At 40.5% G+C, this 27,498-nt stretch overlaps 1 protein-coding gene across 3 annotated transcripts in view; it reads left to right on the top strand.

Moving 5' to 3' along the window:
• dscama (Down syndrome cell adhesion molecule a) overlaps positions 1-27,498 on the top strand; it is a 74,135-nt gene that overhangs the window by 34,829 nt on the left and 11,808 nt on the right. For all 3 annotated transcript variants that reach the window (XM_088279079.1, XM_088279078.1, XM_088279077.1), the window contains exons 4-17: positions 11,065-11,211; positions 11,960-12,238; positions 12,823-13,098; positions 14,213-14,509; positions 15,460-15,735; positions 16,590-16,868; positions 16,976-17,095; positions 17,856-18,035; positions 24,648-24,844; positions 24,978-25,074; positions 25,244-25,372; positions 25,504-25,671; positions 26,184-26,254; positions 26,464-26,707. In XM_088279079.1, the coding sequence (XP_088135205.1) occupies positions 11,065-11,211; positions 11,960-12,238; positions 12,823-13,098; positions 14,213-14,509; positions 15,460-15,735; positions 16,590-16,868; positions 16,976-17,095; positions 17,856-18,035; positions 24,648-24,844; positions 24,978-25,074; positions 25,244-25,372; positions 25,504-25,671; positions 26,184-26,254; positions 26,464-26,707 (2,760 nt within the window). The remainder of the gene's footprint in view (positions 1-11,064; positions 11,212-11,959; positions 12,239-12,822; positions 13,099-14,212; positions 14,510-15,459; positions 15,736-16,589; positions 16,869-16,975; positions 17,096-17,855; positions 18,036-24,647; positions 24,845-24,977; positions 25,075-25,243; positions 25,373-25,503; positions 25,672-26,183; positions 26,255-26,463; positions 26,708-27,498) is intronic.

Genomic DNA, 27,498 nt, shown 5'->3' with positions numbered 1-27,498 from the left:
CATTCATCCAATCATCCATTCAGCCATCGTCCATGCATCCATCCAACCGACATCACTCATCTGTCATCATCCATCCATCACCACTCATCGGCCACCATTCATCTATCCATCCATCCATCCATCCGTCCATCAATACACACTCAGATCCATGCATCCATCCATGCACCCATCCAACCACCATCTGTCATTCATTCATTCATTCATTCATTCATTCATTCATTCATTCATTCATTCATTCGTTCATCCATTCATCCGTTCGTTCATTCATCCATGCATCCATCCAACCAATCATGCATCTGTCATCATCCATCCATCACCACTCATTGGCCACCATTCATTCATGCATTCATCCATCTGCTGTCATCCATCCATCCATCCATCTATCAACATACACTCCGATCCATGCATCCATCCATGCACCCATCCAACCACCATCTGTCATTCGTTCATTCGTTCATTCGTTCATCCATTCATCCGTTCGTTCATTCATCCATGCATCCATCCAACCAATCATGCATCTGTCATCATCCATCCATCACCACTCATTGGCCACCATTCATTCATGCATTCATCCATCTGCTGTCATCCATCCATCCATCTATCAACATACACTCCGATCCATGCATCCATCCATGCACCCATCCAACCACCATCTGTCATTCATTCATTCATTCATTCATTCATCTGCCAGCGATCATCCACCCATCATCACTTATCACGTTTATCATCCATCTGCCATCAACCATCCATCGAAGTGTCATTCATCCATCCCTCCATCCATTCATCCAGCCATCCAGCCATCCATCCATAAAGCCACCCATCATCACTCATCTGCAAACATCCCTCCATCCATCCTGCATGCATGCATCCACTCCACAAACACACACTCCATCCATCTCCACACATTGTTCGTCAGCTAGTGGGGCTATTTAACGAGAGCAGCGGGACAGCGTGGCACTAATTGCTGCATGTGATTTATATCAGACTGGGACCAGGCAAGGAGCGCAGGCAGATGACGGTACTCTGAGAGCAGCTGCTTCACCCAATATTTACTTAACCCTCTACTGGCTGGCATGGCACTAATGCCAATAACGATGAGTCTATGGGGAGTCATCTCACTGGTTAGCATCATGTTTAGCAGCAGTACTGGAGGGCTGGCTGCTGAAAGAGGAAATGTGTGTGTGCCGTATGGGCGACTAAATTGGAGCAATTATAAGAAAAGAAAAGATTACTCTCCAGACAGTAATCCAAGAGGAAATGTTGCTGTGGAAGTTGAAAAAGAACCGTTTAAAAACTACTCTCCTTTGTTTTTGTTAATATTTGATTATTTTTGCAAAGCAAACTCATGTCCTGGTACTGCAGAATTTTTCATCAAGCATCACCAGAGAAGTTTTACACGGTCATTAGTAGCGATTGTGTTTGTGATCCTGTTCCGAGTAGCTCAAATTTTACAGTGCTAATTTTTCTGCTATGTGATAGACACGTCCATCCTACACCTGTCTGCCTGGATCATTTGGAGTGATCAGAGACATCTTGGGCTTTGCAACTTCTACTCAATTAGTAACACCTCAGCAACAGTGCCCGTAAATTTGTTCAAGGATCATATTTATCCATTCACACCTGGCGTGCGCTTAATGATCCATTTACACGTCGGCGCCGCAAAGCACTACAAATCATGATCAGTCAACAAACAGCCGCATGCAAGATGTCGGAGAGGCGCAGTCCAAAAAAAAAAAAGAAAAAAGGTGGGGAGCCTGATTCTGTCTCCGTAGCAACCTTGATTGATATTCGTCAGGTGGTGCATCTGTCAAGCGGATTGACCACTGCAAGCTCTGCAGTCAGAGATGGGGGATGGGAGAGAAAGGGAAGAAAACGCAGAGAAGGCAAGAGAGGAAAAGCAAAGTAGACAGGGAGGGAAATTGAACAGAAACATAATATGAGAAGGTTTTGAGTCATCATAAGAATGTTTGGCAGCTGATATGACAATTTGATCGTACGGCAGTCGAGACTCAAGTCATCCCAAAAAAACAAAAACAAAGGGTGTGTCTCTTGGTCCCTTGGAGATGTAAAGCAGATAAATGGTGTGTGAAATCAAGCTGTTAAACACTTCTCTTAGTCAGCTGATACATGCCTCATTAGGATTACGCTATTCCGTCCGTGCAATCTTGCTTTAATTAGATTTTATGTTATTATGTGCAGACATTGTCACCCTGAAGCCCTTTAGTCCAAATTTACTCAAGTGTGTTAACCCACCCAGCCAATAAACAACACCTATTGGTGTTGAATTTTCAAACGCTAATATTGTCCAACAGTCTGTCACTTTTTATAAAAATCAACAATTATGTGCTTGAAATGTTTAGTTGCACGAATAACAATATTAAAATCATGTGCATTTGGCTCGTTTAAACTTTTGTCATGATCACTGTAGTCAAATTAAAGAAAAATAAATACAGGTTTTTCAGGTTTTCTTTTTTTTTTTTTTTTTGCATTTGGTATGTAATAGTTCTAAATCTGGGTGTCTCGTTAAGTAAGTAACATTGATTAATTGTCTTAACAAAAGACACATTTGGATAAAAAATTTATGACAATTCTTTATGACAATGTTTTCTTCAAAAATTAAAAAAAAATGTTGGTGTTTCGCTTTTAAAAATTAAAAAAAAAAAAATTAAAAATCAGGCAATACCGCATATGCTTTACATTGCACACACACTTAACATAAAATAACAACAAAAAATTAATCTGCAATATGTCTTATTATCCGTGAATGCAATGTTTTTAATTGTCCTTATTTTCCCAGCTCAGTGAGCCTATCAAAATTGTTTTGTCTGGATTTACTGATCTGGAGAGATCTTTTTATTAAAATTGAATTTGCTCATTCTTATATTAAATGTTGCATTTTGTGATATATAATTATTATTATTCTATTGATTATTGTAGAAGAAAAGCAAACAGAGAGATAGTCTATGCACACATATTTGAATACAACTGAGTATTCTTTTTTGTTGCTGTTCGCTGTCATAGTTGCCTGTTCTGTCGCACTTAGTGATACAAAATGACGGTAAATTAAGAGCAATCGTGCTGTACATTGTAGGTCATAATCCAAAAGTGTTATTCACATCTGTTAACAGCCTGTGACAACGAAAGCCACATTTGCCTCCCACTCACTCATGTTTTTTTTTTCATCATTTTCCTTTTGCTGCCTCCCTCTCTGTCATCCTCCTCAGTGTGGCTCCTGAATATTTAATAAACCCGAATTACAGAGGCCCTCAACTATAATGATGGGAAAATCAGACAATTAAAGCGGAAGGGCTGCAGCTTTAAGTCTCACCTCCCCCAGAGTATCCAGAGATTATTTAAAGTGGCACACTGTTTGATTATCTAATCCTCTTCTTGCCCCCTCTGCTTTACTCACAGAGCTGCGCTGACTGCTCCACTTGCCACTGCAAATTACCATGAAACACAAATGAGCTCTGTATCTAAGTTGGCTTTCCATAATCAGGAATGTGATGTGAAAAACAACTCTTGTGCGGTCAAGTTATTGCAGTACGACACAGGTGTCAAACTCAAGGCCCGGGGGCCAGATTTGGCCCGACACATTATTTTATGTGGCCTGGAAAGGCAAATCATGCACGACTTCATGTTTCTTGCTAAAATACCAGAATTGCAAATTGCCATCAATTTAAAAAATGTTAAAATATTGCAATCGTTTTATCTTTGTTAACCATCCCACTTTTAAAATGAATGGTCGTAAACAACATTTTCCTGGAGTTTGATTTTAAAAAGTAATTATTCATCAGTTTGTTGTGTATATGTAATAATAATAATATGCTGAGGATTTATATGGGTTCACTGTCATAATGGCGCACCGAGCGAAACTAAAACTATGATGTGATATGCAAGAAAACGAGTTTGACACCCCTGCAGTAGGATTTTAAAGCGCTGTGCACTTTTTGATTTTGATTTACAAACATCTTTTTTGGGGGAGGTGGGGCCGTCGATTGAGTGTAAAAATATTGTACGTCTCAGGTGTGGTTAACCATCACTTTTGCTTCATTAGTAATCAATCAATCCATAAATCTGATTTGAGTTTATCTTTTTTTTTTTCCCACAACGGTTGATGTTTTACATCACACCACAAACAGGAATGCACTCCATTTTCATTTGGGCTGCACAATATTGTCATCGCAATAATGGAACTTGCAATATGCGCATGAACAAAGATGTGCGATATAGAATTATATTTATATGGAATTTATCTGAGTTTGACCAATCAGATGCAATCTTAATTGTGCATGATCATCCAATAGGAGAAAAATACACGCATTTGTAAATCTGTAAGTTTTTACAATTAATATAAGAAGATACTCATGCTTATTCTGCTGTATTTCTTTTATTTATTCTAGATAATGTATGTATATATATATATATATATATTTTTTTTTTTTTTTTTTTTTTTAAGGAGCATCTTAAATATCGCAATAATATTGATGATAACGATATAGACACCCATATTGGATATCACATGTTTTTCCAATACCATGCAGCCCTAATTTTGATGACACAATTAATCAAACAATAAATTCCCCATAATAATTTTCAGATGTTACAGCCACCCCGACAACCTTATTTTGTTAGACTTTTTCAACATTAGTGCTTTTAGATACCAGAATGTTTCTTTATTTAACCATGAAATGTAGCTCTCCATAATGGTACGATGGTACATACAGCATGACTGTTACACAGACAAAGTCAGACATTGTGATGGAGGAGATACTAATAGCTTCCTTAATGCCTTCCAGCGCAGCACACACACACACCCACACACACACAAATGCATACACAGAGGTTTCACACAGAGATACAGATGATGAATATTCATGATTAAACAGCTGAGGCTCAACACTGCTTCATTTACTGTTAGCCAAAGAGAGACCAATGATAGCATTGTAAACACACAACCATCGGGGGGTTAATATTATGATTCCCTTATTGGCTAATTCTATTGCCTGCACACTGACATTGTAGATAAACACACATCCGCTGTTTTAGAAGCTTTGTCTTCAGTTTTAATTCAGCTGACTAATCTTTGTTTGATAAAAAAAAAAAGTGCTTACACAGCTGTCACAGGACCATCCTCAATGGCGCTCCAGTCGTTGTGTGATAATGTTTTCCAAAGACCGCCACCCATAAATCATTGTCTAACACTCTTCATTGTTATATTGTGTTTGCAGAAATAGACATTTTGTCCGCCTGTCTTCACAAAAAGCTTCTGCTGTAGTTTCAGTACAGAAGCAAATTCATTCTGGAAAAAATGCTGACGACTGACTAAATGTTTCATTCCCAACATTATTGTCGAAACGGCGTCAGAAGTCAAGAGAAAAAAAATTGCACAAAAACGTCATTTTGCAACATCAGATAATCCCACAATATATTAGCATACGATCACAACAGCGCAGTTCAGTCGGCATAAATTTTGCTTTTTTATTTGGACATTCCTGGCTTTTTAAAATATTTCTACAAAAAGATCCAGCATCAACATGAGTGTAAAGAGAAGAACATCTGAGGAAAAAATAAGAATATTCTCTGGAATTTACAATGTACTGTAAATAGAAGGCATAGAGTAGTTCCCAGGGTGACGACATAATCTAAATACGCACATGTAAGTAAATGTTGTTTATCAACTCTAATGCAGTAGTAAAGTCATGATAGTAACAATTTGCATGAGAAACTCTTCTAAGGCCATTAAAACATAATTACAGCAGTAGCTGAGCATGCCATCTTGTGCCAAACTAGTCAATTGCGTGCCGTTTGTAACAAAGTCCTCAAAACTGTTAGGTGTGAAAGCGCAGTAGACTAAAAGATGTCAAAGTCCAACGTCAAAGCAAATGTCATTTGTAAATGTAGAAGGTGACCGTCCGTGAAGTCTAGGTTATGTACTGGACAATATTAGCCTTTAGCTAGCTTGCGCTACACTGGCTAGCCGCTATGTTTGCCATTAGTTCTTATCAAAGGCAGAACGTTTTTTTTTTTACTCTTTTAATTCATTATATTAAATTATTGCTGCTATTGGTTGGGGGGTGATGGGGGGTTTTCGTGCTGCTTGTCCAAAGTCAGCTGGGATGGAATACAGCTCAACTTCCATCCTCGTGAGCAGAGCTGGGCACTTGACCCTTTTTTGCCGGTCAATCCCCCGCCCTCCGGCTGTTATCTCGGTACGGTTCCGACGTCGACCCTCCGACTTTTTTCAGAAAAATTGCCGTCGTGTGACCTGCTTCTTGAGCGTGTGGCACAAAAGCACTTCACAAAAAAAAAATGGATGGATGGATAGACACTAAATCTTATCTCAAATCACATCAGATTTGTATGAATGTGATAATATTCCATGAAGTTAATTCTGAAAAATGATGATGCCCATAAAGGTTTACTGCAAGTTCTGCACCCATAAACAAGACTCGTCCTGAAAAAGACCATCATCCCACCTATCATAACATTTCGTTAGCTTGCATTTCAAATATTTTAACGCCCCGAAGACAGGCCGTATCTAAAATCTCTATTCCGTTTAACAAGACAGTAGAATGTGGGCCAACGTCGAGGCCGAGTGCCTCGGGGTTTGCGCTTCGCTATTGTCTTCTGATTTGAATATCATTGCGAGTCCATTTGCATCCACTTTTAATAGTGGTTTATTCAGTCAGGCAGAAGATGACATCTTTATCTGTGGTTGACATATGAGGCAGTTACCCTCGGGCTAACGCGTGTCTTGTTAATGAGCAGAGGGATGCTGCTGCTGATTAGGAACGGCAATAAAAAAAAAAATAAAAAAAAGAGCAGCTTCCACTCTGACTCAAGTCTGCAGGCAGCAGATAGGATGTTGGCCCAGATAGGCTGCTTGAAGTCCAGGTGTGGTAAAAAATTAGGGCACTTTTTTTTTTTTACCCTTCTGATGTTCTACACCTGTAGCAAGCAATGAGCTCCAAATGGAGGTCTACGTCCAAGAGGATATATGGTATTATTATGATCTTCTGATCTTTAAACTTTGCCCAAAGTAAATACCTATAAAATGACTCTGACCAGATGTATAATTAGGTACACAAATTTGAAGTGATCTAATATTTGTGCTGTGTTAAATCTGGCCTAAAGATAATCGTTTATTAATTTAATATTAAATATTGACTGTCTGTCACAACGACAATTCTTTCTTATTGTTCTTATTTTTATTAAAATGACGAGTCTGTGTGCATGTGTGATCACAGTTGTTTTTTTAAACTTGGGATAAAAATGCAAGAAGTAACCTCCCAATCTGATATTGTTTAACATAGCAGAACCAGAACTAATTTATTTAAAAAAAAAATTAAGCTGAGCTGAATTCAACATTTGAAAGACTGTTTGTAGAAAAAGCTCCCATCGATTCCCTGCAGTAAGTTGATGACAAATCCTTCAAAAACGCATGCGGAGCCGACCTACAATTATGCAATGATGTCATTAACGGCTAAAGTTATCAGAAACATTGACATGAATTGCAGGGGAAGAATGTCAAAATCCTAAATTCTCAACATTTTAAAAATGACTGCAGCATGGTTTCGACTTGACTGCATTCCACCTCGATCCTTTGTATTGCTTACAAAACAGTGGTGGCCAGTGTGTTGCCATGGTAACTGCAGCAGCTGTCAGTTAGCCTCCCAATGGAAGAATGAAGGCTGATTTTTTTTTTTTTATTAATTTAATTTTTTTGATTAGATTGCTTCAAAATTGGTGGGATTCCCTCCTCCATAGATGATGCTCATCGCACGCTGATCAAAAGTGGAGTCAGTCTGCTAATAACTCAGGTCCAACCTAATTGCAACACAGCCACTCTTGGGTTCATCAGATGATTATTACCCACTGATGGCCCATATGAGACTGACTCTGGTCATTGCTTCAAATTTTAATGAAGAAAATGAATGGAACCTTGCAGTCACATCATTAGAATGAACCAAAACTATCGTACGGCACTGTAAAGTTGAAACCACAATTTGCAATATTTGCTCTGCCTTGCCCGTTGAGTGATGTTGAATTAGCATATGAGAGTTGTGTCTCCCCCCCCCCTCCACCCCCCTTTCCCTGGGAGCACATAGCTGTAAGCTAATTTGTAAGTCATTTTTAGATGACAGAGTGGTTGAATCCCGGTTGAGCTTTTTTTTTTTTTTTTTTTTCTTCTTCTTCTTGATCTTTTATTTTCCTGCTCGCTCTCCTCTGCTCTCTGCATCACTCCATCTCATCTCCCCTGACTCCCAGCTCATCTCCCCTCCACTTATGTCTCAATTATAGAATATTGAAGCGACACAGGGAGCCAAGGTAACTCTCTTAGATGAAGAGCATGTTTTGGAGGGACATATGGCGGCGGGTGGACAATTTAGTCAGCATCAAAAAAAAAAAAAATGCTTCGTCTATGCCATCATGTGCTATTGTGCTTGATTCTTATCTCAAATCTTTTGACATGAATTGGTGTCCAGTGGAGACACACTCGTGGTAAAAGGCTTGATTCAGCATTTTTCATCTGGTCCTATTGTCTCACGAGCAATTCTGGTTTCAGCGAAAAACTGCAAAGCCTCCCAATTTTATGAGAACAAAGAGCCTACTTGTGGGTTCAGCGTGTCTTATATGAGGATTCATTGAAGCTAATGACTGTGAATACACAAATGGCTAAAGATGAGAACCAGACTGATTGCCTGCCAAGATTGAAGCCATAGTGTCAGAAATATATGCTGTAGTACAGACATAAACAGAGGCACACACACACCCCCCCGCACCCCCACGCACACACACTGCAGACAGTGTTAGTATGCAGCAGGTGGAGCAGAGAAGAGCAGGCAAAAACGTAGTGAAGCGCCTCCGGTCGTTATTATTGACCAATCCTCCATGCAGCTCTATGCTGCATAAATGCATTTATACTCACTTGCATGCACAAAATACAAAAAAAAAAGACAAATAAAAGGACACACAAGCAACTACGAGTGGAGGGAAGTGCAGTCGTACACGGAGCATAAAGAGAAATGCCCTCAGCTCACAAGGACACATACTGCAGCATTGACTGTGTGCAGATATTAAGCAGGCTCAGGAAAGAATGATGTCAAATTGTATTAGTATAAAAATTAATTGACAGTATTTGAACTTATTGGAGGTAATAATAGACAATATGAGATTTTTTTTAATTTATGTCTCTATTGAGCATCGCATTCTAATTTTGTAATAATTCCTCACCTTATATGTGGCTAGTCACACATGAGATCATGTCAACTGTAATCTGAGGGGGATAAAAGCCTTCAGGTTATCACAACTGTGATTAGAGTTTTCTAATTAGGTCAACACGTGCTGACAGTGGTGTCCTCGCAGCCTATTTATTACTCCATCACCTTCAATGGTTCACTCTCCCCAAAAGAAAAATAAATAAAAAATAAAAAACATCCAGTGACTGAAATGCCATAAGAAAAAGCAGAACTATGAATTATTTTGTCACATGTTATAGTATCTTCAATTATGATATGCAAACACCAGACGAGTGAGATGTGGATGGTCTACTCCAGGTGTGGGCAACCTACGGCCCAGGGGCCACATGTGGCCCGTTCAACGTTTTAATCCGGCCCGCCGAACTTGGAAAAAACTAAATGAATAAACCTTGTTAATGTTTTATTTTCTAAATAATGTGGTTTTTCGAAGACATATAAATTTTTGTAATGCTTTATGTTCACTTTCATTTAAAATTATTGTTTTAATTATTGTATTTTTTTTTCTCCCATGAGGTGAGGTTACCAAAACACTCCATCCATCTGCTCCTGCTCCGGTCCCTCTCTCAATTTATAGAACCCATTGTGGCCCGCCAATCCAAATGTTTGCCCACCCCATCATTAAGTAGCATTGTTTTGGATGTAGAGATACGATTCCAATATTAGTTGAAGTCCTAATTTATTACATAAATCTGGTCACCTGTGTAAGCAGTTACAATTCTACTACAACTCCTTTTAATGAATTACCGTTACCATTAGACCTGAACGAGCACTCTTAAATATGCATTATGATATCCTTCCCGATATTAGCCAGAGTACCCCACAGGGCCGTGGTCCAAATTGAACTTCATCCAGACGGACTGCTCACTCTTCAGTGACACATAAAATGCACTGGCAGCCACCAGCTACTTATTACTCCTCATAAACACTTAGTACCTCTGTGCTTCGTGTAAATTAGCATAGCATCAGCATGATATTAACATGGCCTTGCCTTGCCTTATCAAAGCTCTCTGTGATCCCGGGGTCCCCGTGCTTCAGTCAGGAGACGGCAATGTGAGAACTGAGCGTTTCCCTGGAGAGAGAGCGAGAGAGATGAGCTACATGATAACGAGTTGTGTTACAAAGCCTTGTCATGGCGCCTCGGAGCTGTACTGCTCTAAATGGGCTGCAGCAAATGTTTGGTAACTGCAATCGCATTGGGCCGCATCCCACGCTTGGCTTGCAAATATTTGCGGAGAGACTTTAATATTGGGTTTTGGCTGGTTTTCCTTTTTTTTTTCACATATGTAAGGAAGGAATTCTGCTTCATAACAATAAATGGACATTATTTGAGCGGTTTCTTGTGATAATAATGTGCAGTTTGGGAACTTTAATTTCCCATCAACCTCCAGGAATTACTTTTTGCACATTTTGAGTTTTTCCTTCATCCTTTGGTATTTCTCAAACTTCTCATGTTCATTTTTCCAGAAGTTTCAATCATTTTGGATTGCTTCTTCTGTCAACATAGAAATCGGTGCAAACTACCAAGCACCCTTAAACCCACAACAATTCTTTATTTCCTGCATTTGTTGTGTTTCAGACGTTATCTATTTGAGCCGTCACCTTGTAGAGAAAAATGAACTCGTTCCTTGTGTATTTTTAGACTCCCAATATGTCACCGCAATATGTTTTATGGTAATGATTGATTATGGTGTTGAAGTGTTGGTAAGAATAGCGCTGAAAGTGCAGAAAACCTTTTCTATGTCAAGGGTTTAGAGTGTTAATATACACCTTTTTCTTTTTTCCTTTTTTTTTTTTTTTACAGTGTCACGGTTTCTCATCACATCGACGGGAGCGCTGTATATCCCGGATGTCCAAATCGAAGATGGACTATACAACTACAGGTGTATGACACGCCATCGGTACACAGGGGAGACCCGACAGAGCAATAGTGCCCGACTCATTGTCTCAGGTAAAAAATTTAACAAAAAAAAAAAAGGTTCGTTCAATTTCAATGATTATGTGGTGTGCAGCCGAATTCTACAACACAAACGGATCTTTGACAAAAACGAGCTTGAAATTTTTGGCCAATGAGCTAGAATGTATGAAACCAGATTTTTTTTGTGTGTGCTTGTAAAAAAAAAATTTTAAAAAAACATCTGGCCCATTTTAAATGAATAGAGCGACAGAATACTGATAAAGGTCATTAGATCGACCATGACATGTTTTGGGGGTAGAGCGGGTCAGAGCAGAATATGCCCTTTCTCCAGACAGAGAAAGAAATATTTGTGTCATTTTGTCGACTTGAAGTGACACCCTGCAATTTGTCAGGCGCTGGGGACATTAATGACACTAATGAAATGCATGATGGGACGAGTGAGCATTTTTGATTATAGTCTTCTTATGTGTCGGGAAAATGAGTCATTTTCATGTTACGTGTTTATGCTCAGCTCATCCTGTTCTCGTCTACTTGATGTTAGCTTGATTTGTGTATCAGATTTATTTTTAATTAATGTTATGCTTAGATTGTGCGGAGAAACAGGACACCTTTGTTGAAAAACTGAAATTTCTGGTACACGCCAGAATTATTATAATTTTGGCTTTTTTATTATCATTACGAGCCTGTCATAGCTTCTGACAGACATAACTCTGAATAAAATTTTACACATCACACGTGAGCATTAGCTTCCATTACAAGCTCATATTTCTGCTTCTCGTAGATCCCACCAACTCAGTGCCACACATCCTGGACAGTTTTGAACGCCGTGAGGTGATGGCTTCTCACCGAGTGGAGTTGCCGTGCAAGGCCTCAGGTCACCCTGCACCCAAGTACCGCTGGCTAAAGGACAACCGGCCCCTGGAGCCCGACACGAGATACCGACAAAGTGTGACAGGGCTGCTCATAGAACGAGCCCAACCCAGCGACACGGGCACATATGTCTGTGAGGTGTGGAACGGCTATGGCAACGCTGAGGTGGTTGGCAGGCTCCTGGTCAAAGGTCAATACTCCTCCTGATGAAAAAAATGTGTTGAAAACATGAATCTAACAATCTATGCAGAACTCAGTTTAAGAAGAGAAACTGAAGGACCTAATACTTAATAAATATTCAAATCCATGTTGCATAATAGAAGTATCCTGAAAAGACTGAAAACAAGCCACAAAACGATGCATGAGAATATACAGGACAGATGTGCATTGGAAGACGTGTCTTATAATCAATATGATTATTTCTGACCAAAGTTGATTAATGATAGCCGCAAGAGATAAACAGAATGACTGAGGATGAGCCAAACTTGCACAAAAACGTGTGCAAGAGCGATGGAGCGTGAGTCAGAAAAGGGAGGGCTAATCACACCAAAGCAGGACACAATAGATCTGGCTTAGTCTAAGTGCACCCGGCGGCCGTTTTCACACTACAATTCTTTAATCTGATCAATCAAACTCTCGTTGTGACCACACAAATCAGACCTCGGGTGCGAACCATGATGCAAAATCCCTTATTTTCCTTTTGCGACATTGTTTGGTTGAAATGTCTGTTCTTTGCAAAATGTATTTTCACAACTGACCATTTCCAACCTACAGAGACCCTGAAAGTTGTGGTGAGCCCACGGAAAGTGAAGGGCAGTGTTGGCAGCCAGGTTTCGCTCACCTGCGGCGTAACTGGCTCTGAGGAGTACCAGTTGTCTTGGTACCGAAACGGCGAGCTCATCTACCCCAGTAACAGCGTCCGAATGACTGGCCAAAACAGGGAAAACCTCGTCATGGCTGGCATGGCCAAAAGCGATGGAGGGGCCTATCAATGCTTTGCCAGACATGGCAAGATGTCTGCACAGGATTTTGTCCAAGTCATTTTAGAAGGTCAGACTCCCCGCCATTATGCCAACGACGTTATGTTTATTTCACAAAGAATTATCTACCATCTCACTATCTGGTGTTTGAGAATGTGCAGCCTAATGTGAACATCTGGATTCATCGTCATGATCATCTCAACCCTCCAATTAAACAATTTAAAAAGGAAGTCAACCCCAAATGTTTGCAATAATATGTTCTATGTGCCTTCACCAGTCAAAACATGGCATTCTCATTAATATTGCATTTGTCGAATATGGAATTAACCGGCAAAATCCATCTGTTTTTAGCCAACTCAGGGTGAGGCCATTTTGACACTTTCTGTCGACTGAAAGTGACTTCATAGTTGCTCAGAGATCAGGTAACGACCAATCACGGCTCAGCTGTTTTCTGAAGCTGAGCCATGATTGGTCGTTACGATGTCATTCTCTGTCAATAACAAGTGGCAAAATTGCTGCCCCTTGAGATTTACAAAAATAGGGGGATTTTAATTTTTAGCTCAGCATTCAGAATGCCGTCTTTCGTCTATTGCAGTTGCATAGAACGTATTTTTGAGAAGAAATTGACTTGGTTGACTTCCTTCCGTTTGTTTGTGAAATCCAAATTGGCACTAGTTTTGGAGATATTCCATAAATGTCTTCAAAGTGGTAATAGTCATGTTATTACATTGTTATTCTCTTTATGCTACGCCGTTAATGAGGCTGTACAGTATGTCTTTTCAAGCATGTTCATTTTTTGAGGAAATATCATGAAAAAACGCCAATCGTCACTGCAGCGAGATTTCAAATCATGATTCATGTTAAACTCAAGCTAAATTCTGAAAGTTAGGCAATATTAACAGTGAACTACTGCAAAAACAGGTGACGTCACACCACAAAAGCTACTTTTAGTCACCATCAAAGTACATTTCGTAGCACATTAATTATCAATCAATTGACCAAATTATTTGTTTTTCCAAAACTAGAGTCAATTAAATGTGATGACATTTTTGTGACTCAGTAACCACAAATTATCCAGAAATCATCTAAATATTTTCACCACCCAAAAAAAAAAAATTGTTTTTCCAGTGTTATCATTTGCTTTAATGATGTCATTGCCTTTGCTCTCTGCTTCTGCAAAACAGACGGTACACCAAAGATTCTGGCATCTTTCAGCGAGAAGGTCTACAACATCAATGAGTTTGTGTCGCTATCCTGCACGGTGAAGGGCACGCCAGAACCCCGGGTGACCTGGACCCTCGATGACGAGCCGGTCATACGGGACAGCCGCCATCGCATCTCCTACTACACCAGCACCGAAGGCCACGTGGTCAGCCACCTGAACATCAGCCAGACCCAGGTCCCGGATGGAGGGGTGTATCGCTGTATCTGCAATAACTCAGCTGGAGCCGTCTCCTACCAGGCGCGAATAAACGTAAGAGGTGCTTGTCAGATCAACTCTTCCAATCCACCATCACATATACACATCAACATGTCTTGATTTATTCTGCTGAAATGCTTATTTTAATTGGCCAAGTCTTTTCGGTCGAGGCTTATTTTTTTCCATCGGAGTAGGATAAGCGTTGAGTAGTTCCACCTTCTATCATCAGTCACTACTGACAGCATTATCTTTTTGACTACCCTGCACCCTCCCCAGCTTCTGGTGATAGGTTTATATTGGGACACCGTTAGGGTGATTTACTTAACGCGAGTGTATGACGGTTGAGCTATCTGCTCTCTGCAGGGACACGGTTGGCTGGATTGCTGTAGCCGTAATATTGGCGCATTCAAGCTCTCTGTGCCTGATGCATGGGCGTTAGTGAGTCTCGATTGCAGAACATTGCGATCTCCACACCGATTGGTTTATCTTGATTGTGTTCATTGATGCAAGATTTAAGGCTAAATTGGGCAATCTGAAAGCGAGGGAGAATAGATGCCAAATGCAGTCAAGCAATGAAGATTCTTCTCCAAAGGTGCCATTTTGGAGAAAGTGCTTGACTGTTTTTCCACATCGCTACCTCCTTAATCGTGCTAAAGAGACTCGCAACCCAGGATGGGCCCAAGTTCCGAACATGCTACTGGTTAAACTGTGATTGCGAAAGCTCGCTACAACCGTAGTGGTTTGATTGTTTTTTTATCTCAAATGATCATTTTCCCAAATTATTGTGAGCGTAACAAATTGTTAATAACATGATAATAAACTAAGCCAGAATCGTTCCCTTTGTGTTATGTTATTCTCCATAATGGATCTCTTAATTATCCACAGTCAGAATGAATCAAGGCATGTAAAATTTGTGGTACGTTCCAAACACGTAATACAGCTAACGTTTGCACAGCCCCCCCTGCCTCAAAATCAATTTAAGAGGGTTGTCTCTCCAATGTGTCCTTCAAGGGCCTGCCAGCATCAGACCAATGAAAAATCTCACTGCCATCGCTGGGCGGGACATGTACATTCACTGCCGTGTCATCGGCTACCCTTACTACTCCATAAAATGGTACAAGGACTCCAATTTGCTCCCGTATAACCACCGACAGCGGGCCTTCGAAAACAACGGCACCCTGAAGCTGTTTGATGTGCAAAAGGACGTGGATGAAGGCGAATACACGTGCAATGTGCTTGTGCAGCCTCAGCTCTCCACGCACCAGAGTGTCTATGTCACTGTGAAAGGTATGGATTCCATCTGACCTGCTCATCACACGCACAACATTTGATGCAAGGAAACCAGGGTCATGCCAACATTAAAACTCATTCGCTACCATTGGCGGATATAGACGTCAAAAAGTACATTCATTTTATCTAAGATGGCACTGAATGAGTTTTTAATAGATGAGAATTGTTACATATCTGATATGTCATATTACAAGTGCACTCATCTTTTTTATCACTCCCCAGGATTTCAGATTCTTTCAAGTTTGCAAAAAAAAAAAAATGCTCTCTTCCTCGCACTGATAGCAAAGCACCATATCCATCATCCCAGCCAGTTTATCGCGGCTCATCTGAATATTCAGTGATGCCGAGCAGAGCCAGATGATGATAACCTCACGCGGCCTTTTTTTTCTACAATGACACTGCATAATTTGAAATCTTGGAACAGGCAACCCCCGTTTTCCCACTCTTACGCTCTCAGGCGCTTCTTGACGTGCTAACGATCTTGCAAGAGCGGAATCGCACAGCATACACAACATTGCAGTGCCATTCCCTTGGCTAATTTGCCTCGAGGCTGTTTAGCATTCCACCGCTGCAGGGAGGGAATCCCCAGGAGTCCATTACGTCTATTTTGTAGTGAATTAAATAAGCGTTGAAGTGGCGCTTATTTCTATTTTATTTTAAATCATTAACTTTCATCTTGTTCTCACGATGGCTACAATGTCCCCGGGGAGTTAAGGAGAGTAAGAATATGTATCATATGCATGCAGGAAAAGAAAGAATCAGATGGTTCCGAGGTTACTTTCAAATTGCAGTTTAAATGTTTTGTTACTGCGCTTATATTCCTCCTCTGAAACAATATTTCTTTTGCACAGTCCCTCCTACCATCCACCCTTTTGAGTTCCCTCGATTTTCCATCGGGCAACGAGTCTTCATCCCCTGTGTGGTCATGTCGGGTGACCAGCCAGTCTTCATCACTTGGCAAAAGGACGGGCGGCCAATCCCGGCCAGCCTTGGAGTAACCATCGACAACATCGATTTCACCAGCTCTCTTCGTATCTCCAACCTCACGCTGATGCACAACGGCAACTATACATGCATCGCACGCAACCAGGCAGCAGCCGTGGAGCATCAGAGTCAGCTCATTGTCAGAGGTGAGCCTCACTAAATATTAGCTCAAGTGGAAAATTTTCATAACTTATATTGCTGTGGATAAAACTGAGTGTGCATTTATTAATTTATCATTCAACTTGATTTTCAGTTCCACCGAAATTTGTTGTGCAACCAAAAGACCAGGATGGCATCTATGGTAAAGCTGTAATTCTGAACTGCTCAGCTGAAGGCTATCCTGTTCCTACCATCCAATGGGAATACTCTAAAGGTAAAGAATATAATAATAAAAATAACACAGCATGACTTTCCTGCATATACAACCTATGGCACAAATGCCTAAACAAGTATTATTATTATTGTGGTCACTTATTTGTATTTTCGGTCCTTGAGTAAGCATATTCTCTTGCAATGCAATAATTACAAGCATAACAGTAAATCCAAATAATATTTGAGAAATGAGAAACATTCGGAAGTAAGAAATATGTGCATGGGCAAAAATTCCAAGATGTGCACTGCTCTCATACTCTCAGAGTACACCAAATTCACAGAACGTTAAAAAAAAACAATTCAAACCGGAACTGTATTGTCATTTTGCATTTTCATACTATGAAAGTGAAACATTTATCTGGCACATGTGGTTGACGGAGAAGAAAAAAAGTGGTGAATGTCGTGTAATCATTGTTACACGGACCATGCTCGCCACCAAAAATGCCCCCTAGCTTCGTTTTTCGTGTCGTCTTTGGTCCTTCGTGGCTTCTTTAACGATATTAATGGTGATGTACATTACCCCCGCGGAGGGCTTGATCTCTGTTAATTACACAAATGCCGCTTTGTGGTGGCTTGTTTATTACCATAGTGAAAAGAGCAAGACCTGCTAACTGTTAAGACTTATTGCTTCGGATTGAAAAAAACAAAAAACAAGCTCGAACAGTTTTTAAAACGTACAAAAAATGGTTGTGATGTGTTTGACAGCATGCCAGATGGAAATGGAATGGAATGACACGACAATGTACTTTGACTTCCCACAGGTGCTGGAGTCCCTCAATTCAAACCCATCGCCCTGAACTCAGGCTTTCGCATCGAAGTGCTGGTTAATGGTTCTTTACTCATCAAACATGTGCTGGAAGAAGACAGTGGCTTCTATCTCTGTAGAGTCAGCAACGATGTTGGAGCTGATGTCAGCAAGTCCATGTATCTCAATGTCAAAAGTAAGTCTCGTGGATGAACATTGTTCTCTTTAACAGATAATTTACCCCCAAACAAATGTAAGCTTTGAAAATGGCTCCTCATCAACTATTAACTCTCAAGATCAAAGTAACTTGAAGGCAATTTTGCTTTATTACTAGTTTATTACTATACTTTTTTTGCACCAAACCACGAAAGACTTAGCCACTACATTACTCGAACACAGTATAGCATTTATCCGCTGTGCGGGTAAGGATTTAGCTTCCCTACATTAATCCCTGAATTTTTTCTACTGCCAAGATTTGCCATGTGGAAAACATGAACAAGGGATGAAGAAAAAAGTAGTTGAGGGAGGCAAGGGTTAAACATGTTTACCCAGACATTGTTTGTTATATACAATATGAGTCCTATTTTGGATGTAAGATCGGGGGTGCAAGGCGATCTCCAATCGCCCACGTCACATGCATGGCCTATTACATCATCCGCAAGGGGAGATCTTGCAGTTTCCCGGCTGCCAATATCATGCACGGACCCCAACGAGTCGGCATACTCGGGCGTACTGAGCTTGGACCGCCCTGATTTTGGGGGTGCTGCCAGAATTGGCCTACTTCCAACGGCAACGACGCACAAAGGCGCAAATCGTTACACCCAATTCTACCGGCCCAAAGTCTAGCAAAATACCAAAAAAACAGAAACGTTCGTTAATATAAAAAATATGCTCTTCTTTTGGTGAAATTTGATTATACAGTAAATACAGTTCAAAGCACAGCATTCAACATGTCCAGCTTCAGATGTCTGATTGATTCCATTCAATGACTAAGCAGTTGATTTATTTGTCTGTGAGTGTGTGTGTGTGTGTGTGTACGTGTGTGAATGTGTGATTCACAACCGGTCTTTTGAGGCTTGGCGCTCATTTCCATCAACCACAACGAGATGAAGCTTGTGCCCCCGTGGCTCTTATCAAGCCACAGCAGAATACTCCCTACTGAGCTGCTCTCGCTGTCTGCCAGAGCCCCAAACAAACAACAACAAGCTAGCACTCCTCATGGCCCTTCTTGTCATGACCCCTCACAGAAACACGCACACACTGAAACCGCTTCATTCATTAGTCAGGTCGGCGTTATTTACAGTCAGATGTATTTTTATGGACAAATTGTTTTGATGATGCAACATATATTCTATCCACAAATGTATTTTCACGTGACTGCTGTGTTAAAAAACGCGACAAACACATCCGGTACCTCAGTACTGTGTTCAGTATATCCGCTATTATAGCGTCTATTTGTTCATGTGCGCGTCAGCAATCCCTCCGGTGCAATCTATGCCGCTCTCAAACATACAGGCTGTTGTTGCGATATGTGTTGTCCTGACCTGTGTCTCTCCATAGTAATCCCAATCTCCTCTCCCCTAAGATTTTCCTCTACCGACTGCCCATTAACCCCTTAAAGATTTCTTGGTTCCTTAATAGATGCAATGTTCAGCCGGTGGAGTTCGCTGTTCGTAGCTGTAACAATCTGCAATATCGCCGTCGTTATAGTCGGCGCGCACTGTTTTTATGTTGTTTATCCAGGACAGCCGACACCATTTGAGCAGCCACTTAAGAGGCTTAGGAGGCCAATTAGGGAGGCCCACAAGCTGACGCATGCTAAAGTACTCACGTGACGGATAGTGTGATCTTCGCTTTGTATTACCGCCTGTGCGAGTGCAGCTTTGCGTAAACAAACCTTGAAGAATCTGTTGTGTATTTATTTTTTTTTATTATATTCACCGGGGATGTATAAATTTGCCGAAGGTCATGTGACGCAGGTGAGCAAACAAAGCTCAAGAGAAGCATACGCAAAGGACTGTGCATGTGAATACGAAAGCATAATGTAAAGGTTTACAGGTACACGGAAGCTATTGGAAAAGAATAATGGGCCAGCAGCCTGATGCAGTGGTTTAAATAGATTCCACTTTTCTACTCGTGGTAAATAAATTGCAGCTATTGTAATACCCTAGCTTGGCACTTTCATTGTTATGAGTGCTTGTTCCTCGGCTAATGTGTCATCATAATACGCCGTGCATCATCCTGGATGGACATCAGCACTGCACTAACAGCAGTAGAGACTGACTGCACTCACTGCACTGGGATCAAACTCGCCCGCTTGTGTTTATTTTTCTCTCCCAAAGTATCCAACAGCTTCTTATGTAACTAATAATCCATCACCGGATGCAGGTGGAAGCAAGTGATTTTTATGTGCTTACCCGTCAAGCATCCTTACCTCCAAAACAGATGCAATTCAGCCAATTCATTAGCAATCCACAGCGGATGCTATCAGAGTCAGTCAACAGCCACTCAGTGTTTATCATTGCCAATTAAGACCAATCAAGCCAATTAGGCATCATAATGTCACGAGACGCGGCAACGAGGGCAGAGAACATAATGAGGTGTGTATGAAGAGAAGTGGTAAATGGTCTTTTGGTCAGCGAACAGCACCCTTCAAACATGCAGAAGGAAGTACCCCCCCCCCCCTCTCTCTCTCTCTCTCCCTGATCTGTATCTCTTTCATCTTCTTTACTCGTCAGCTTCCACCACAAGGCTCCCGCGCTGAGACCCACACTAGTCTACGGGCATACATTTGTTCTTTTGCTCCATGTCCAAGCCAATTGTGCAGCTAAGGGAATTATTTCAGTACATTGCAGGCACCCAGTGAACTAGTCATCTCTGTGCAATTGCCAGAGTGCTCCCCCCAATCACCACCCCCCCTTCCCTCCCCATCCTGGCTGGCTCATCCCCAGCACCCACTTACAAAGTGGCCGCAGGGCATGGAGCTATACTCGTCATCTCTCGCCTGGCTCTCATGGCCCCGTAGAGCCAGAGTGCCCTGTGGCCAACATTGGCCTGTGAGGCAGCCAGTAACAGTCCAGTACGGTTTCCACACTAATGAAGACAACATTATAACTAAGCATTTGCAAGCTCATGATATTGGCGTTAATATACTAGCAGAATTGCAAATTAGGTGTTCTTAATTTCTATTCCGGGATAATGGTTACATTTAAAAAATAAATAAAAAAATAAATAAATAAAAGGGAGGCCAGTAGGAGCAGTTAATTGTGACAAAACTGAAAAAAAAAACATCAAATGTAACAACTGATTCTAAAACAACTGGTTAAATGAAAAAAGGTAAACACGGTAATATCCTCTGGGAAGAAGCGGTGTCATGGCAGCAAAACTTAATGTTGGAGCTAGTGATGGGAAAATGAAGCTTCAAATTTGCTTCATGAACCAGTTGTTGTATTTTTGAGTCCTCTCGATGTCACTGTTGGTTTCAATAAAGGGTTTGAAAAATGGCGAGTCAGCCCAATGTTGAACCGAGAGTGCCATCTACTGGAGTCCAAAAACACTACAACTGCTTCATGAAGCACATTTGAAGCTTCATTTACCCATCACTAGATAGAGGCGGGATGCGCATCTTTGATGATTGTGAGGGCCACAGATGTTTTATGTCTAAATGCGAACATGTGACCCAAACTGCCATAGTAGAATTGTAACTTTTTTTTTTTTTTAATGGGCAGACTTAAGGCCCTTTTGTACTCAGCACAATGTAAAGTGCAAAGTGCAGTCTAATTGCGCATGGATGTAGTTTTTTTTCTCTCGGTAATTTCATAAATGGTGCAGTTAGAAAGGGGCGTTTGAACACAGCTGACTTACTTTCTGGCCACTGAAAGCTGTTCTACTCAATCCCTTTAAATTTCAGCGTAAGAGAGGCTCTACACAGTCTTTATTATAAATTAAAATTGAGTAAATATATGTACATTGTACATATATAGCATACACAGCAAACTACTCACATTCTGATGTTATATTATTTATAGCATATAATTGTGTATATTCATGTCGGCATAACAACATTTCATCACAATTAATCACATCCTACATTTCGGATTAGTCCTGCATTGCACCATTCAGGGCATGATTGTGTAATCATCATTATGCTGGGAAAATCAATGTCAGGTCCATGTTCTGTTGGCTACTCCAAATGGTCCTTTTTCTAAGAGCAGAGGCAGGAGCTTGAGCGGGAGGAGGGGAGGAGAGAGACCGTCCGATGCTGGTTGGCATGGTTACCTGGCCAGGTGAAAGGAAGCCTGGGAGGAGGGAGGGAAGGTTTTTTTTTTTTTTTTTTTTGGTCTCATGGGAGTAGCTTATCAGCAGCTTGTGTTACAATCCCCCGAATGTGTCATCACTGCCTTCTGTGTGGCTGTGCGGTAACAGCGTGTTTGTCACCAACACAAAAAAAAGCAACAATTGTAAACGTACACCGAACACTTCTGCAATGTCAATTTGTATTTCTTAATCACAGTTCATCACATCTTACATTTGAATTGTTGTTAACCTGAAATGCAAATTAGGGATCATGATATTTTCATTGTTTCAGGATTAGTGCTGTCAAGTGATTACATTTTTTTAACTAATTAATCACAAAAAAAATGTCCATGATTAATTGCGATTAATCATTAATTTTTCAATTACAATTTTTTGTGATGCTTTTAACAAATATTTACTTGAATAATGTCTTGGAATGAATACAAAATCACCAAATATGAAATGTATTTTAATTCAAAGACTGTTTTTACAGCTTTCATTGATTTTTGAATAGGATCTAAACAGAGACATCTTTGCAGGCATTTTTTTTTTTTTTTTTTTAGAAACATTTCTCAAGACTGCCCACAAGCACCACACTCCAGCAGTGTTGCTTTGCAAAGCCCAGTGGTAATTTGAGCATGATGTTTTGTTGTGAGATGTGCACGGCTAATATGCTGCAATATTAGCAAAGTATGCAAATTATTTTTCTAAGTAAATCAAACCGACTGTACTGAGTTACATTTTTTTAGATTAATCTCCAGAGTTAACGCGTTAATTTTGACAGAATATAATGTATATACATTATAGCAGGGGTCACCAAGGACCATATGAGTAGCCCGTGGGCGTGTTCTAAAAATAGCTCCCCAGAAATGGTATTTTCTAAAAATGTTGTAGAAGTCATCATTTGAAAATGCAAACATTTACAAACCTTTATAGGAATAAAATACGGTATTTCAAACTTATTTAGCTACTTTATCATATCAATAATAATAATTATATATTACTATAAATAAATATATTATTTTTATTTATTTATATATATATTATTATTTTATTTTATATTATATTATATAATAATTACTGTGAGAAGTCATTAACGTGATCAGTGTCAGCATATTATTAAAAATTAATAATAACTTCATCATATATATTTTGAGCAAAAAGTAGCAGCCCTTCATATTAAATAGTACCCATGTAGTAGCTCTCAGTTTCAAAACGATTGCTGTATAATCTGCAGTATCGGTAGGCCTCCTATATTAAAAAGAATATAAAATGCCATGCAGATTTAATAGATTTGGCCGCGACATCCTGGATGCTGAAACCATTTGTTATTCACGGTTTAGGCGTCTTATTTCCGCTACACAGGCAGAGCTTCTTCCTTCGTTGCTGTTTGTCACCTCATGGAGTGTTCCAGACTGCCAGGAGTGTCAACAACATCGCTTAGCCACTTACATGGCTAAAATGAGAGGAGCCGTGCTCAAAGATGATAACGTTTACATAGAACCTTAGCTGTTATATTTTTTTCCCTCGTTTTTTTCGAACGTGCCTCACAAAAAATTTATATTTGTCATGCAAAATAAATCAGCGTTCTTTTCTGTAGACGAGCCCCAAATGGCTGCAGAGTAAATAACAGATGAGGCTTAAATGTTTGCAACCTCTTGCCTGACACGTCTCATCACATCACTGGAGTCACGCTTCACATGTGTATGTGTTTGTGCGTGTGTGTGCATGTGCGCAGCAAGTATCTGGGGGGCCAGAGAGTTGTTCTGTTTTGTGGGAGATATCGCCAGCGTGTATTTGGTGTGATGTCTTCGGAGGGTTCACTGTACCTTTTAGGGGCCTCACAAACAAGATATATGCCAACACCTCATGTTGCATTTAATTTGTACTAATATTTAAAGCTACTCATTCAGCTACATTGAAAATACTTAAAGGGGAATTAAACTAAAAAAAATATATTAATAATATGTTCTTTATGTGTCTTCACTAGTCTAAAAATGGCATTTCGATTAATATTGCATTTGTGGAATATGAGTTAAGCAGTAAAATCCACCAGTTTTTAGCCATCTCATGTGGCGGCCATTTTGTTACTTTCTGTTGACCGAAAATGACATCACAGTTGCTCAGGTAAGGACCAATCACGGCTCACCTGTTTCTGAAGCTGAGTCCTGAGCAACTATGATGTCATTTCCAGTCAACAAAAACGCCCTGCGATGGATAAAAACAGGTGGATTTTACTGCTTAACTCATTTTCCACAAATGCGATATTAATCAGAATGCCATGTGCCACCAGTGGGCCTGCTTTAAACAAAAATATTTGAACGGATATTTTGGGGTTGATTTACCCTTTAAAATACATTACAAGGTGATTACCATTGCTGCAAATGGTTTTGGTAATGTAATGTAAAGTGTTAAGAAAATACAGAAAATATATTAAAACAAAAATGACATTCCTTTAAGTATATCATAATAAAGATTGTTTTTTTTTTTCTCTTAATTTATTATGAACTAGTTCCCGCCATGATCACATCGTACCCCAACACCACACTGGCCACGCAAGGTGAAGAAAAGAAAATGAGCTGCACGGCTCATGGTGAGAAGCCCATCATGGTGCGCTGGGACAAGGAAGAACGCATCATCAACCCTGAGACCAGTCGCTATGTGGTTACAGTCAAGGAGGTCGGAGATGAAGTCATATCCACCCTACAGGTAGGCGTGGACCTTTTCCAGTCGGATATTAATCTGATTTCCTTATAATTGTCAAGACCTTTTTTTGTGTGTCATGATGAGTTGATGAACAACTCGTGGCAAAATGATAGCTCATCATTGTTGCCTTCGTCAGATCATGCCCACAGTGAGGGAGGACTCTGGCTTTTTTTCCTGCCATGCCATCAACTCTTTTGGTGAAGACCGAGGGATCATACAGCTCACCGTGCAAGGTATAACTTCTTCATTATGGTGGGAACAACTACAGTGAAACACATTTACCTCCTATTCATTCCGATTTCAAAACTATTCTTTGCAGAGGATGTCATGAAAAGAGAAATCGAGTTAGATCCCGCGAAAATCCGTCGTGAAAACACAACATGTCAATTTTGCTCTTTGCAGAGCCTCCCGATCCCCCGGAGGTGGAGATCAGAGAAGTGAAGGACAGAACTATTGCCCTGCGTTGGACGATGGGATTTGATGGCAACAGCCCAATCACAGGCTTTGATATTGAAAGCAAAAACAAATCAGGTATACAACGCCATGCCTGATTAAAATTTGCCGCTAAGAGTGTCAAGTGTCATCTCTACACGATACAAACTATTCTGATTGGCTCATTCCACTTAACCCCCCGTGAGCGGCACCTTCTCTCTTTCTAACAGCCTCTTGGGACACAGCTCAGAAGACCAAAGATGTCTCTCCTCAGCTCAACCAGGCCACAATCATAGACCTGCACCCTTCCTCTACCTACAACATCCGCATGTTTGCCAAGAACCTAATCGGAAAGAGCGAGGCCAGTAACGAGCTCACCATCACCACCGACGAAGCTGGTAAAATGTCGCACGGTTGCTACCGTCCTATATATCGTCTGTAACCACTTTTAGCTCAATCGGAAGCCACCATGTGGTTGTGTATGTTTCTGTAAGAAACAAGGATACAGTCAAAACCAAATAGAACGTTAGAGACGAGAGGCAAAAGGAGGGTCACCGCTGACGAGGTCAATTCATTAACCACCTGGTCACATCAGCCCCATCGGCTGCGTTGCATTATTGAACACACGCTGACCCTGCACTAAAAGCAGAACTTTTCAATTAGCGGCCTCGGTAATAAATGTCACACAATTGTCAATAGAGTCCGTTTGGACCCCCTTTCTGCAAATTAGCCATTCATCTACCCAACTACCACCCCCTGCAGAGCACTTCCACTCGTAGGAAGGGAAGCCCTTTTAAACGACACCCATCACATTTGTGCGAACCTCCAGGTCCAGACACACTTAGATATATTTGTCTTTGTGGAAATCCTGCTGATGGATTGAGAGTGTTGTAAATCTGTCTCTCTCCAGCCCCTGACGGACCACCTCAGGATGTGCAGCTGGAAGCCCTCTCTTCTCAGAGCATCAAAGTTTCCTGGAGGGTAAGTTAGTCTTGTGTTTACGACATTGATTTTTTTTTTTTTTTTTTTTAAGATGAATTGTTACTGACTGTGTAAAGGGCCTCAATTTGTCATCAATAGTCGCCCAACAATCTTTTTTGGCTTCATATATTCATTGCATCAAAAATCTTCAATTCATTTTTAGATTACTTTGGATTGAATTATTTCAACTCCTCCCACTTCTCCGTCAGGCACCAAAGAAACACCTCCAGAATGGTGCAATCAAAGGCTACCAAGTTGGCTACAGGGAGTACAGCTCTGGTGGAAACTACCAGTTCAGCGTCATCAGCGTGGAGACAACAGGAGACAACGCAGAAAGCTTGATTCTGGACAATCTGAAGAAGTTCAACCAGTACAGCGTTGTGGTGCAAGCTAGTAACAGTGCCGGTACTGGGCCATCTTCCACTGAGGTGGCTGTCACGACACTGGAGGATGGTAAGAAAGCACGGAAAAAGCTTGCCCAATGAACTCCTTTTCACTCATTTACTGCCATTGACGGCTATAGACGTCAAAGAGCTTTTTTTTTTTTTTTTTTTTTTTTTATATACTATATTTGACACCGAATGACAGGACAACACGTACACTGTTCCATAATTTCTGTTCATGTCTAATAAGTGATTTCAGGATATGGGCTCCAAATAAAAACATTCCACTTATTCATTTAAAAACAGGATGGATTGCAGGGAACCCTGAAGCTACTTGCCTAAAAGAGAGTGTAGCCCCCTGTACATGGTGGGTTAAAAATAGACTTATTGGTCCAACTGTTTGTCGAAGGTGTTCTGGAGAGGTTTGAAGAATGTTCATGGAGGACATTTTGAGCACTTAACAGATTAAAGGATGCTAATAAAAACCAGTAAGATTACATAAAAAAATACATACGGATATTAATGTTATAAAAATGTTTTAGCTCTCTGCCTAAGGATGCTTTTGGACCACTCTGTCTAATAAGATAAGCTAAGATAATGTAAAAAAAAAAAAATCTGAATGTTAGAATGTAAAGATTTTTTTTTTTCAATCTAAAGAATCCCTGTTCTATCCCCTTTTCTGTTAAAATATAATTGATAAAGATAGCAGACTCCCTGATGCCCTCGTGTTAATCCAGGAATACTTCTAACGCAGTATCTTTGCCAGTTCTCCATCGGTCAATATCATGGAGTTGAGGAGTGTGGGTTCCCTTTCGAGTTAATTGTGAGGTTATATTACAACCTAGTGGAGATTACAGGATA

Source organism: Idiotropiscis lumnitzeri, chromosome 17, assembly GCF_059441095.1.
Source record: "Idiotropiscis lumnitzeri isolate Australia: NSW breed Sydney's pygmy pipehorse chromosome 17, RoL_Ilum_1.0, whole genome shotgun sequence".
NCBI lineage: Eukaryota > Metazoa > Chordata > Actinopteri > Syngnathiformes > Syngnathidae > Idiotropiscis > Idiotropiscis lumnitzeri.
This window is presented reverse-complemented; position numbering and strand designations above follow the sequence as displayed.